Source organism: Anser cygnoides, chromosome 18 (assembly GCF_040182565.1).
Source record: "Anser cygnoides isolate HZ-2024a breed goose chromosome 18, Taihu_goose_T2T_genome, whole genome shotgun sequence".
Classification (NCBI taxonomy): Eukaryota; Metazoa; Chordata; class Aves; order Anseriformes; family Anatidae; genus Anser; species Anser cygnoides.
Genome location: NC_089890.1, coordinates 1,141,388 through 1,155,938, shown reverse-complemented (window position 1 = coordinate 1,155,938; position 14,551 = coordinate 1,141,388). Strand labels below are relative to the sequence as shown.

The window sequence follows — 14,551 nt, the reverse complement described above, 5'->3', positions numbered from 1 at the left end:
CTGTCCTAATTCAACTAACTCCTAACATCTAACCTACCTTTCTTTTGCTTCCATTATGTTCAGTGCTTCTTGGTCACAGCAGAAAGATGTACTTACATCTTTGAAATCATTTTTCTATAGGATCGAAGCATGACTGTGCAGACAGGCAGGTGCCATGACCAACTCATGACAGACACAGACTCCCAGGAGGATGAGGTCCTCATCACAGGGACATCACCACAGAATTTGACACTGGACTGTGAACATGGTGATGATGTGTAAAGAGTTCTTTCATGTGCTACATCCCTTCTGAACCCTCCTGCACAGAGTTACAGGTCCTATATTTCAGTGTAACTAGTTTTAAATTCTCTTACATCCATTTCTGTGAGAAACACTTCAGACTTTTTCTCTCAATAAACCCCATTGCTCCAGTCCTAGCACCTGACATGGGATTTCTTTGGTCTCAGCGGGAGCACATCAGAGATATAGAACAGACATTCATTAATGGAGAATAAGCTCAAGGAAGCAAATTTATTTGGCTGCTTTACCAGACACCACAGAGAGACACAGAGTGTATGGAATTTGTGGCACATAGCTTTTTTGCTTGTTGTGAATTCTGGAGGCAACTTATGATCACTGATGAAAAGTCATTCCAGGGTTCAGTGTCTTCCTCCAACAGGGAAGGTATATGCGGAATCCACAAATTTCAGTTTTTTTTTTCCTTGATTATGAACATAATAAAAAGTAATCATTGGCAAGCACAAGGAAAGAGCTGAAGAAAGGGGAAGACTGCACTCAGAGACAGAAAAAAGAAAGTGACATTTCAATAAAACCCTGATACTCTTAGGCTCTTCTCTCTGCTCCAGAAAGGCTCGAGGTCTGCAGAGCCTTTGAGAGCACCCAGTGCATACAGGAGGGGGAAGAAGCACTAACAGTATGGAGCTGGTTTGATGAGGATAAGGGAAGATTTGCAGTCCCCTTTACACAGGCTACCCCATGTCATGCCACCTTTGAAATTCAGCCGTACAGAATAACATGCCGAGTACCACCACCCGCCCTCATAGCTGTAGGCACAGTTCTTACTGTAAGTATCCTGATCTCGATCTTTTGTGGAAAACTTCATGTTGTCATGCATAGTGTTGGGATTGTCTGAAGTCATGGCATCTCCTGCTGTCCCTGTGTAGGAGCCCAGCCTCAGCCGGTAGCCATGGGATTCATCTTCCACACTGAAGAGGTTGTAGTCTGCAAATTTGATGTTGTTTTTGGTGTCCCAGATGACAAACCTGACCTGGTAGACCTTCTGCTTGGCAATCTGATGAATGTACTCGGTGCCCAGCCAGTACTCGCTGCGCACATTCCCAAAGCCGTATTTATAGGTGCTCCAGGACTCAGCCCAGGTGACAGCTGTGTCTTTCTGGTTCCTCTGGATGACCGTCCAGCCCCCATTTGTCACATTCATTTCACAGTACACCACGAGCTGGTGGAGTCCTTTTGGCTGGATGATGTAGACACCGCTGCGGCTACCAGCAGGGATCTCGCTGCAGTCCTTGGGCCAGCCTGGGGCAGGAAACAGAGCTGGTTATTGCATTACATTGCACACAATGAGACACTGAAAGCACCTGGTAATTCTTTTGTACCTATATTTTATTGCACACACACTCCTGGGCTGTATTCCTGACATATTCCACAGGGGTAAATTAAAGTCTTGAAATAATCAAAAACATTGCCTTCAACCAGCACACAATACAACTTTGTCCAGGTCAGAGTCTCTGTCACCACACCACTGCAGTGCTGTGGTGATTCACCTGTAGCATGTTGGTGATATATCACCACAGAGATAAATGCAAATCTGGATTCTAAAGCCACTTGCACGGAAGGATTAGAGATTTATAGTTATCTTAGAAAACCTAGAGTGTGGTCCAGACATCCATATTGCTCATAACAAAATCAGCCTTTGTGATCTCAATAGGACAAGTCCACTGGTTTTCTCTGGGCTTACCCAAGAGCTCTTTAGAGGTTTCCTGACTTATTTCATTTGATCAGTCTTTCCATTCCCTAGATTGTCAGCCCCTTAAACAATGAAGCAATGTGTTCACTCACATAGCAGTACCAGTGGTTATTTCTACCCAGTGAAACCTTATCATGTGGTCATATGGACTGATGTTGACTTAGTGAGTTCTGTTACGCAGTCAGTCCTTTTCTTACCCAGCCTTGTCATCAAATGAATGGCAAAAATAGGATAATAACCAAACACCACAACTTGAAGGCAAATAATAAATCATGACTTTACAGTTTGGATCTTTAGATAGAAACTTCATGTTAAAATCCCTCATCACTAAGTCCAGGACGTGGCTGGTGTTAGGGTCCATCTGAGATTATGAGCTGTGACACTTCTGTAGCCTATCAGAAAATCAACATTTTTCCTGGGAGGAGCCTGTATACATGTCGGATATGGACTGAGGTGGCTGAGAACTCTTCATGAGCCTCTAGGCTCTTAATAATGGTGGAATCTTGTGAGCAGATGTACTTCTTGAGAACAGACTTACCATGAGCCACTTGTGAATGAGGGGCAATGTCTCTGACCTGTCGAACATGTTTGTCATCCTTATCTGAATTAACAAGAACAGAGGAGACAGGAGTGAGTGTTGAGAGTACACATGTCAAATACCTACTGGGAGAATGTAATCTTCTCCAGATGATATTCCCATTTTTTGGTTGTTGTTGCTCCTCACTCCAGAGGAGCATACCTTTACCACTTCAGATATCAGCCAGATGGTAGTTCAGGGCGATTTACCTCTACAAATACCTGACGGGACAATGTAAAGAGGATGGGGCCAAACTATTCTCAGTGGTGGTCAGTGATAGGACAAGGGGTAATGGGTATAAATTGAACTACAGGAGGTTTCATTGCCATATGAGAAAGAACTTCTTTACAGTTCGGGTGACAGAGCACTGGAACAGGCTGCCCAGAGAGGCTGTGGAGTCTCCTACTTTGGAGATATTCAAAACCCACCTGGATGCCATCCTATGTAACATGCTCTATGTGACCCTGCTTGAGCAAGGGGGTTTGGAGTAGATGATCTTTGGAGGTCCCTTCCAATCTGAACCATTCTCTGTGATTCTGTAATTTACATGATGTTAGCATGGGGCAGATGCTTCCTTGATGAGAAGGGTTTGAGCACACTTTGTGTGGGAAGAACCTTAAATAGTGGTAGCAACAGTGGGAAGACAGTTGCTAATTTACAGTAGAAGCAGTTAGAAAGGGATTCAGGAAGAAGAGGGATTAGAGGGGAAAGAAATGTGAGAGATGACACAGGAAAACCAGTTCTGGTATCAGGAACTTTAAGAGGAGCTCTGCTCAGCTTGCTCAGAAAGGAATTTGAAGGGTGTTGCTGGAGGAGAGGATGGTTCATAGTGAAATAATGCAATTTGTTCACAAAGACACTTTGTGTGTATCCAATGATTGTTTAAAAACAGAGGCATGGATCACAGGCTTATGTGATCCATGCCCATCACAAACAAACAAATAAATAAATAAAAAATCCAGTCCCCTCTCTGAAACAGACATTTAACCCTACAGCTGCTGCTCTCTGACATCCTCAAATATCTGCTTCCTGCTTTCTCTCTCAGTTAGTGCTTTCGTATCCCCTCTCTCTCAGGAAATGTTTAACTTAATCCTCTTTCACAGTATATAAGCCCATTCCTTCTCTTGCTATACCCAGAGTACACTTCTTCCTGCTGCTAGACTGTATATTGCTAACACATCCTCCTCCACAGTCATGTGATTTTGGAGCTGGATGATTCAGTTCTTCCGTTTTCCCTGGCACAGTCTACCTGGTATATTTCTTACCCCCTTTCTGCAACTCTCACCAAATATCTCTTGAAACTCACCAGTAAATGTGGTGGCTGGCCTGAGCCTGTGTAGAGTGGAAAACACACTTGTAACATGGTTTTGTGCACTTTCTCAGCAGGGTATTTACTTTTACTACAGCAATATGAAGCTGTTCACTAACATTTGTGTGTAAGCTAAAGTCTGCCCCTCTTCTCTTCTGCCTTCACTTCCTGTCCATTTGGATTCATACCTCCACAAGTAAAAACTTTCAAATGTTAGCCTGTCTTATCTGGCATGTCTCCCTGCTTACCTAGCTTACATTCACACTGGTCATGTTTTTAGAGCACCATACCAGTGGTCTGAGTGAGAGATGAGGGTGAAGCTCAGAGCACACCTCTTTTTCTGTATTCAGACTTGGCATTTCTCAGGGAAGCTTGCCAAGCGCTCAGTCATAGATGCTCTCCATGTTGGCATTTTCTTGACAGATGATCTTTGCAGTGAAGGCTGATGTGAAACCAGTGTTGAACACTTGGACCTTGTCCCTTTCTGCCAAAAACTCTTATTCCCTTGTAAGTGAACCAGCTCTTTCTGCTCACACAGCCACCCATTTTTTCTAGGAGACTTCCTCATAGCTCCAATGCTCCCTGGTACTCATAAATTACTCAATGCTGTCATCTGACTGGCCTATGTCAGTGACACTACTTACTACAGATTCTGACTGTTACTACAGACTCTGTTGTAACTTCACTCATTTCCTCTGCATTCAATTCTCTCTTGAATTCCCTCTCTCTGCTGACCTTGTGATTTCCAGAGGTGGCTAATGTTCTTGCTGTCATCAAAACAGTGTGATTGTTTGGTTTAACACCTGTAACACTGCTTCAACACCTGTAACACTACTTCTCCAAGGAAGCGCCCATTGTCCAGAGCACCCTTGCCTTGGTCTTCCTGCCAGTGAGATTGGACCTGTTCCTTCTTCTGTGATCCTGGGAACTCTGGGTTTTGGACTATTGGACTCACATATGGGCAGAAGAACTTAATGCCACACAGAAGATGAGACAGGCTACAATCAGAGGATGACATTGAGATTATTCTTGTTCCAGCAAAGTAGCCTAAATTGGTAGCAAATTGGTATTGTCTGTACATAGAGTAATATTTAGTCCTTCCTCCATGGCACAGGGGTGGGGTCAGGTTGGGGTGGAGAGCTATATAGGATCTTACTGAACATGACCTTGTCTGCCTCTCCCTGTTACAGTGGTATACTTACCAAGCTGGAAGGACTCTGGGTGAAGATTCATAATTTCGTCCAGTGTGCCATTGCAGAGATGTAAGTTTTTTATGTCAAAGGCAAGAAGTGCTGCTGGAGCCAGCAGGGAGGTGCAAATCAGGAGAAAAAGGTACCGAGTAGCTAAAATGGGAAGAAATTGAAAAAAAAAAAAAAAAGAAGAAGAAGAAAGGGCACATAACTCTTCCATGAATCCCACTTGACTCTTGCAGAGTAAAATACAAAAATAAATTTCTTTATTTGTAGAGCTCCCTCTTGGAGCTCAAAGTCCCAATTCACTACCTTAGATGAACTATCAAATACTCATTGACAGGAGTCATCAGCAGTGGCAGCTTATGTTGGTGATTTTTGAGACAGATAAAGTGTGAAAACCTGGTCCAAACCCAAAGTAACTGTAACCAGAAATCCCTGTGAAAACCAAGTCTTGGGGCTAGAGATAACAAGTAGGGTGAGGATGGAAGGAGGTATCCTCTTTCCTCCCAGCTCCCACTCACATGTATTCTCTGGTGTGAACTGGGAGTACACTTGCCACCAGCCCAGGTTGGTGGGCAGTAAGAACCCAGATGTGTAGGAGGAGGCAGAAGAAACATGCAAGAGCCACTGCCTGGCTGTTGCAAATTATCTCCTTTATATATGGCTACTTCAAAAAGTCCACATGTAGCCATCTGACCCAGTTTGTTCTTTTTTGGAGAAGCTAGGGAAACCAGCACACTTTTTGAAATATTAAATCTAAATAAAATGACAGAAAATTTATCATGGTTCCTGAACAGTGGGGCATTATGGAGATACCTACCCAGAGGGAAAACAAATCCATGATATAATAGATATAGCTCACCCTGTCAGATTACTAGTATGATCCTTTACTGTTTGAACAGGAGCAGAGCCAAACCTATCCCAGCACTGCCGTGGGATACCTAGGTTTGGCATGGTTCTTAGAGATGACTGAGAAGGAAAGCGTTCAAGCTGGGATTGCCAGACTGGCGCTAGTATGTGTGATTGCAGTCATCCTAGACATAAACACCCCTTTCTGGGAATGCTGAGTTGTCCAAATGGTTTGTGCCGGATACAGTTCTACACCAGAGCTCTTTTAATCACTCTCCAGTCCAATTGATTTGTTTCTCAATTGCTATCTAACATTTAGTGTCTTGATGCACTTGTGTTTAGGGACCTGTTTAAAGATATCGTGTCTTTAGGCCGCCAGAGAAGCAATGTTCCTTTCACTGCTGGCCCATTCCTCCATAAATAGTCTTGAAAGGTCTGGCTAGGATGGAGATGCAAAGGAGAGGAACAGCCACTCCTGGGTGTTCTTCTGGGGACAGCAGTGTGCTTTCAAATCATCTAAACTCTAGATCTTGATACCTGTTCAATATTATATAAGAATATCTAAAAAAAATAATAATCCATTTTCTGTCCTAGGGTATTTAATATTTTCTCTGTAGAACTGAAAATTACAAAGAATGCTTGGTAAATTTGCATCTTATAAAATGGGCTATCTGGCAGTGCAAGGCTACATTGATACAGCGTGCACATAGCAGAAAATGCAGTCTTCTGCTCCAGTTCCCACCCCAGGGCACAGTGAGTCTGGGCAGACTAATGGACTTAGTGTTGCAATAGCCAGGGTGTGGGCAGAAGCGAGCCCTGCAGCAGACAAAGTGCTCTGGGATCCATAGCACATTCAGCAGCGTGGTGCCGTTCCCTCCCAGCCCAGCCCACACTCACCCATGCTGTCTCTGAGGGGACCCTGCAGAGTGGGAAGCCAGGCAGGTTTGGCTTGGCTGGAGGGGTGTCCAGCCTGAAAGTTATAGGTCTCGGCAGGTAAGGGGGTGGAGGCACGAGACCCAAACCACAGCACTTATGGTCTGGCTGGCAACAGCACCAGTGGTTTATGGCTTATTTGCTCTTCATCATTATGTAATATGTCCTCAAACAAAGAAGGCTGTGTTTTAAAAAGATGAAGATCTTTCTTCAGAGGCAAAGCTCTTAAGAGCTCATGAGATAGTGCCTTGAACAACCTCAATTTACAATGTCTGCCTCCCCCCTCCTTCCCCCCACTTTCCTGCTTGAAGGGTTTCCCCAGGGAACAGTATCCTCTGAGCACCCTGAACATTTCAACTTGAAAGTAAATACCCAGATGACATTCCCCTCCTGGATGGAAATCAAATGTCAATGGGTAAATTGCTCTCTCCAGAGTAGGCATTGAGCTAAACAGCCATTGGGGACCCATTTAGATCCTCTGCTATGTTCAGCAAAGAGGTACTCAAGTGTTCCTGGCAAATTTTGCATTTTTTATCTAAGCTCTGAACTTCAGAAAGTACTACTCCAGGTGTCTCCTGACATGCCTGCCACAACCACCCTGCCTCTTTTGCAACATGTGCTGTGTTTGTCCCTGGTATCACTGCCCCTGAAGCAGTCACAAGGGAGTTTTAGGAACTGTGACATGGCACTGATGTAAATGGTCTCAGTTCAAGCCTCTCTCTGCAAGTTACAGCATGTATTTCTTAAAGAAAATTCCAGTCCATCTTTTTTTTCTAGGGATCAATACCTTAGAGAGAAGAGCAGGCAAAGGGGAGACCTTAATGCTGTCTACAACTACTTCATGAGATACAGAGAACACGGAGCCAGATTGTTCTTCTTGTGCATGGTGATGGGATGAGAAGCAATATATCTAACTTGAAATATTGGAAATTCCAGTTAGAAATAGGGACTATTTTTAGCATGAAGTTGGTCAAACACTGGAACAGGTACCCAGGGAGGCTGTCAGATTTCCATCCTTGGAGGTTTTCAGTACTTGACTGGACAAGGATGTGAACTTTATAGATCTGCTTTGGGCAAGGTGGTTGGACTAGATGACCTCCAGAAGTCCCTTCCAACCTAAATTAATGTATGACCCTGTGATTCTGTGACTCTGCTTGGAGATGCATGGGGACAGGATGAGAGGCAATGGACACAAGAGAAGGGAGGGAAATTAAAATTAGATTTAAAAAAAAGTATTATCCTGAGGCTGTACAAACACTGGGAAAAGCAAACAAACAAACAAACAAAAACCACTTGACATGACCCCAAGTAACCCATTCTAAGTTTTCCCTGCTTTGGCCTAGAGGTCAGACCAGCAACATTCAAAGTTTGTCCCACTCTTTGTTACCTCATGTTTCTCTAGTTCCCCGAAGAGCATTCCTTCCTCAGCCCCTATGTCCCTGTATTTCTTCACAACTACAGCCATGGTTCCAGGCTTTGTGCAAGATACAGAGGTGGATGCAGCAGAACATGCGTTGTACTCCCAGGAAAAGGCACTTTATCAGTGTGAAGAGCAACAGCAAATGCTAGGGAACACAGTCTGAGGGCCTGTGGAGCACGAGAGACTTGTACAGCCAGGTGTGATTTACCCTTTTAGGATTAACTGCTACTGGCATGGCCTTGAGCACATTAGTGTGCCCTAATGGCTCAGCTTCCCCTGGCACCAACTCCACCTGGGACCTTCAGTTAGTTCAATCCATGCATCCATGAAGTCCCAGCTCAGCCCTGGGCCTTTAGTCCTGACCTGAAATACTTGTATGGGTACTGGGCTCCAGTCTTGTCTATGGCCTTGCTTTCTGGATGGATCTTATACCTATACTGTAGGTAGTTTGTCTCCTAGATTGACCACTCAGATCCATGTTGTAGCTTATCTCCAGACCTGTCTCTTGCCTTTTGTCCTTTTGTCCAGTATCCTGGACCTGGTTAATCAACCAGGTTTGCCTTGCCTAGGGGTGTCGCCAACACTCAGCTGTCTGCTGTGCTCAGCCCTTGCAACACAGAGCCCCTTTGGTGAGGGTACTCTTTTCTTGACAGAGCTCCTGACTTGCCTGCCCTTAAGGAGCAGCCAGCCTTTGCTTCTCCCAGAGATGTAGCTCATTCTCAAGTCCTGCACAGTGCTGTGTGCTCTCCCTCTCTGGAGCGCAGTGTTTGGACGTTGACCTCAGCTCTGCTTCCAACTTTTATCTTCTCAGAGTTTCTCTTGCATCTTTCTTAGAAACAGATCCCACTTCAGAGTGATTTAGAAAACCCTTGTTTTATAGCCTTGAAGACACCATTGACTGGAATATTTGAGCTAAAGTTACAACAGAGTTGTCTGTTATTTGCTGAGTTGCAGATAAGCTGTCCTGTTGACACACTGCTTCTTTGAAAGAAATACCATATGCATTCATCTGGCACAGCCTAGTGGAGCCTGCTATGCAGAGGAGCAGGGGAGGACTTTCTCTCCATGCCCCACGGGGCTCGTGTTCCCTCTGCATTGGGCAATCCTGTTGTGAGCAGTAGTCAAAGCAGCAGCTCGCCTGCCAGCCCCGGCACAGGCACCCCAAGGCCTTGCATTTCTCACCTCCAATGGCCTCTGACACAAGGTGGCTCATGGGAGCCCCTAAGTCACCCACTTCCCTCCCCTGCCTACACAGAACGGAAGCATAGCCATTCTACCTGGGGTCCTTCTTCTCAGGGTAACCTGGGCCTTCCTCCACCTATGGACTTGGAATTGCTGCTTTTATTCTTCTCTCAAACTAAAGAAGGCTAGGGGCAAGGGGATTGGGATGTTCAGACTCCCACTCTCTAACCAAGCAAGAAGGGGTGAGATGTAAGGGTGCAGATGGAATTTGATCCAAGGAGCCCTTACCTCAGAGAAGGCTGGATGCCAGTGTCCATCCAGACCTGCAAGTTGCATTACTTGACATGGGTTCCTGCAGTATGGAAAGTTCAGTGGGAGCCTCAGCTTGATGGCTTGGTTTGCACACCGGGTTTAAAGCTGTGACGAGAAGACAATAGATCTGCTCTATACACTGCTGAAAACAGTGCCTGTCTGCCAGGAGAAGAAAGCAGAAGGGCCATATCTTTACACTCTTAGAATTGGCTTGACAAAGTGATGGAATTGTCTGCACCTTCTGGCCTAAAAAGCAGCTCTCCCAAACCACTTGTTTTGAGAGCGTTTTGCCACAGGGAGCAACCCTTGGTCAACATTACTGGGGCTGGGGGCTCTGAAGGGCCTTGCCAGGCCAAAGACAGGGTTTTGGAAGGAGAATGGAAAAGGGAACCACAGACACCTGTTTGTCACCTGGAGCCATGCCCTCTGCTTAGATCATGCAGATTGTGGTGCCTTGGGACATTCTGTATGCAATAACTTCTGGCTGCTGGACACTGGCTCCAGCCCAATGACTTAACTCATTGATCCTGAAACCTGCCAGTGGAGAGTTAGCAAGCAGGAGGGTCTCTTGAAGATGTGTACTTATTTTTCCAAGGTCACCTTTGGAACTGGACAAATGGAAACCTAACCTCCCCTCCCTTGATAGTCTGTGTCCTTAAAAAGCTGGCTCTCTCCACTTGAGTTTGATCATGGCTCTCCAGAAATTGCTCCAAGTGGGCAATTCACATGTAGTGTTTGTGTAGCTGAAAGAGTCAATAACTGAAATCCCTCCTTATGGAGGGGATTATTTTGTACTTCTCTGGATGGAAGGGCATGACTCCCTCCCTCCAGTGAGCTTACTTATGCTGTCATGGGATCTGAAAGCTGCTTGAGTCACAGTCTATAAGTGTCTCCTAGTACCTCTACAAATAACAACTGTGACCACAAGTGGGTGCAGTGCCTATAAAATCACCATGCAAAGCTTGGCATGGGAGGCTGCATCACTGAGTTCCTGCTCTCTGCTCAGCTGTGCTTTTGTGATGGGTGAGTTACCTTCCCAGAGGCACACTGCATTCATATGTGGTGCTGGGCTCAAATGAGACCTGCAAAGGGTGAGTATACAAAGGCGCAAGATGACTGTCAGGACTGCGACCATGATCTTGCCTGAGTGATGCAAGGCCAGGCACCATGGTAGCGGAAGGAATACAAAACCAAAGCACCAGACAACACACATTCATGGTGCCAGGTTATGCTTTTTCCAGGCTACCTATGCCCTGTATTCCCCTGTCCTGTCAGGGGAGGTTAGTGTGGAGCCCTGAATTCCAACCTGTTTCTTTTCCTTCCTGGTCGATGCATGTGGCACTTATGGCTGCACAGGGGTCCTTCCCCAGGCAGGACTGGCATCTCCCCCAGTACTGAGATGGTGCAGGGCTTAGGGGTGTGCTGGTGGCCAGCAACAGAGGGCTTGGGCTCATGTCAGTGTGTGGGACCAGGAGACTTCCTCATGTCTGCTTGGGTGGTGGTACGTGTACGGTAGGACCCATCCTCTGGATCTGGGTCCTGTGATTCTGCCTTCTCTGGTCAGGGCTTTCTGGGGGACATTGGCAGGGGCTGGGAGGGCTGCCCAGGGATCCTGACAGTGCTGGGCCTTCCCATCCCCAGGGCTTCAGGCTGGGACACGCCTGCTCCGCAGGAACCTTGTCCTCCTGCCTGTGGTGATGGTGATGCTTCTCCTCTGTGTGAGTGCAGGCCCAGCAGTACCCACTGCCAGCTCCCGGACTGGTAAGTATGGATGGACTAGACTGGGGGCAATGGCTGGGCACCAAGGCGGGAAAGTATCTGCTTGGCTCAGCACTGACCCATGCGTCTGCTAAGTGCCAGATAGGCCATCATGCAGTCAGGCTTAGGCACAACACAACAACTCCTCATGCGCACTAACCCCTGGACCATATCTTGTAAGGTAAGAAGCCTGACACCCATTAAGCCACCCTAGAACCCTTGGTGGCTCCAGGCTGAAACCAAGGTGTTTCTGCCTAAACACTGTAACTTGGCAGGATTGCTCTGCAGTGCTTTTTTCTTTTTACACCTCAGCTCCATCAGAGATCCTCACAGCATATCTATCTATCTATCTATCTATCTATCTATCTATCTATCTATCTATCTATCTATCCATCCATCCATCCATCCATCCATCCATTTATTTTTGTAGCTCTTGTTGATTAGGAGTCTTCCCTTCCTTCCTGAAGGGACGGTAACATTCCATGCAAGACCTTTGTGCCCAAGATAAGCAGAATTTCGCAGGCTGAAGTACCCACAGAAAATTGCCCATCATCAGACACAAAACAATAAAAACAAATTAGATGGCTAACTAATTTGGTAAGTTAATAATGACAGATCAGTCCTGCTAACAGATAAACTGCAACAAGTTGGGGGGAGACATCCCCACCAGATCTAGGTAAAACCTCTTAGTTCTTAGTCTCCTTTTGCAATGCCATGACCTCCAGGGAAAACATAAATTTTCATAAATGTCCTCATCCAGTGGAGCATTTTGCACACTTCTGATCTTTGCAGGAACTGCAGCTCAATATATCAAGGGCTCAGTGTGCAGGTCAGCTATGCTTCTAAGATGTGACTGGTATCTGGAAGATTTTTTCCCCCTCCCTTCTTGTCCAGATGCATCAGCAGGCTCCAAATGAAATATCAAGTCATGAGCAACAGATCCCAGGGCACATAATATCACTTTACTTTCTTAGAGGCCTTCAGTCTCCCTGTGGATGAGCCAGTGGAAGCACCTATGCAGAACAGACCACAGATAAAAACAGCCCTTTTTGTTCTGGGTCCTTACTCCCTGTTGTAGGAGCTCCTTGTTGCCCTGACAGACTCATATGGCCCTTCTCTTTCCCACCCTACTCTCTGTTTACCACAGCTGCTTTTGCAGGTTTCCCCGCAGACTGCAGCCATCTCCGCAAGACCAGCCCCAGTGGGGTGTATGTCATCCAGCCAGCAAAGTCTCCCCCACGGGTGGTGTGGTGTGACATGGACACCGAAGGCAAGGGATGGACTGTTGTCCAGAGAAACTCTCATGACACTGAGCTCACTTGGAAGCAATCCTGGACCACCTACAAGTATGGCTTCGGGAATGTGCAGGGTGATCACTGGCTGGGCACCGAGTACCTGCACCTGCTCACACAGCAAGGCACCTACAAGGTCCGCTTCGTTGTGCGGAATAAAGCCAATGTTACCCATTATGCTGAATATGACATCTTCAGTGTGGAGAGCGAGGCCACTGGATACCCACTGAGGCTGGGTCGGTTTTCTGGTGATGGGGATGACTATCTGACCAGCTACTACCCCAAGAAGGGGGGAATACACGACAACATGAAGTTCAGCACAACCGACAGAGATCAGGACCAGTACAGTGGGAACTGTGCCAGCAGCTACGGGGGCTGGTGGTATGACAGATGCCAGAATGTCCTGCTCAATGCCAAAAACCACATCCTCTGGCCAGGATTCTGCGATAGTGGTGACTGTGCATCCTCCCTCATCCTGGTCAAACCCACAGATGTGTGTTACCTGTATTGAAGGGGCCAGCCTCCCAGGAGGCTGCAGGAGTGCCAGCAGTCCAGTGCCCTGTTCCTGTGCCTGTCAGCAGCTCTGTGCCAGCCCTAATGCTTGTCTTGCACTGCCTGCAGCTCCTGCACTGTAATCAGCTGAAACACCACAGCTCTGGGGCTCAGGAGCCATCCCCTGGAGCCCTGAGCATGTGGGCAGCTTTACCCAGTGCTACTGTGCTGGCCAGCACTGAAACAGGGGCACTGGTTTGGGGTGGATGAAGGGGAGAAGTGCAAGTTCCATTCCCTGTGCAATTGGTATATCCCTGCTTTGCTCAGAGCCTGCTCACTCCTCAGGCCCCATCAGCCCCTCAGCTCTGCTAACCATGGTGGAAGAAATCAGCTACAATAAACCCTGGAGCCAGACTTCACTGCCTTCTGTCTCCCTGTTGCGTCAGAAATGTGCATAAGTGTGCGTGTGGGGATGGTTTTGTCTAGTCCTTCAGTATGGTGGACCTGGGGGATAGTGGGTTCATTATGCACATGTGTTGCCATAGATCCCCTCCTAGGCAAGGACATACACCTGCCTAAGGGATTCCAAATTTCCCTGGAACATAGAGCGCACACGTTCCCCAGGGCTAGCATGGTGGCTGCTCATTTCAAGATGATTTTTTCAGGCAGTGCTGGGCCAGGTCAGCTGTGGAGCTGATTTTCCTCCTCAGCTGAGCCAGTGAAGAGCTGGTGTGCTTTGCAGAGCTTTTGTGTTGATGTTTCTCTTTTTATGAAATGCTTGAATGTTCCTCAGTGAAAGGCCTGATGGCAATTCTCCCTGCTACTGACTCTCCCCAGCACCAGCCTGTAACATAAACATTTGTCCCTCTGGTGTGGTTGTTGTACACAGCTAGGTACAGCTGTCGTACCTCGCTGTTGTTCTGTCTGTGGTTTGGTTCTCGGGTCTCTGGATGCTTCCAATGACTTGTTCCAGCCACTGTGCACAGGACTGTGGCTGTAAGGCTATTATCAGTCAACAGGGCCAGCAAAACCCATGGTATCACAAAACCCTTGCCCCACATCTGCCCCGTCCATGGCTGGGTGGTTGCTCCATGCTGGGAATGGGAAGACACATACACACCCCCCGACTGGGTTGTGGAGCAGGTGGTTGGCTCTCTGAGAGCATGAGGGCAGGACAGGTGGCATGGGTAAGTCAGTCCCATTGTACTGCAGAGGGTGAATGTGGCTATGGATCTCCTTTGCAATGG

At 46.9% G+C, this 14,551-nt stretch overlaps 2 protein-coding genes across 3 annotated transcripts; one reads left to right on the top strand and one right to left on the bottom strand.

The window, feature by feature from the left end:
- Positions 1 to 491: 491 nt before the first annotated feature.
- Positions 492 to 9,874, bottom strand: LOC106041098 (fibrinogen-like protein 1-like protein). 2 transcript variants are annotated; one of them, XM_013189346.3, is made up of 4 exons: positions 9,739 to 9,874; positions 5,076 to 5,216; positions 2,526 to 2,588; positions 492 to 1,536 (listed from the first exon to the last, which is right to left on the bottom strand). In XM_013189346.3, exons 2-4 carry the CDS (start codon positions 5,104 to 5,106, stop codon positions 908 to 910), a joined length of 723 nt encoding a protein of 240 aa, XP_013044800.1. In that variant the 5' UTR covers positions 5,107 to 5,216; positions 9,739 to 9,874; the 3' UTR covers positions 492 to 907. The 2 variants fall into 2 exon arrangements, with proteins under 2 accessions (XP_013044800.1, XP_047906065.1); XM_048050108.2 differs by lacking the exon at positions 9,739 to 9,874 and adding an exon at positions 6,813 to 9,653.
- Positions 9,875 to 10,281: 407 nt separating this feature from the next.
- Positions 10,282 to 14,240, top strand: LOC106041097 (fibrinogen-like protein 1-like protein). Its single transcript, XM_048050109.2, has 3 exons — positions 10,282 to 10,785; positions 11,404 to 11,523; positions 12,680 to 14,240. The coding sequence occupies exons 1-3, from the start codon at positions 10,716 to 10,718 to the stop codon at positions 13,321 to 13,323; spliced, it is 834 nt and encodes a 277-aa protein (XP_047906066.2). The 5' UTR covers positions 10,282 to 10,715; the 3' UTR covers positions 13,324 to 14,240.
- Positions 14,241 to 14,551: the final 311 nt, after the last annotated feature.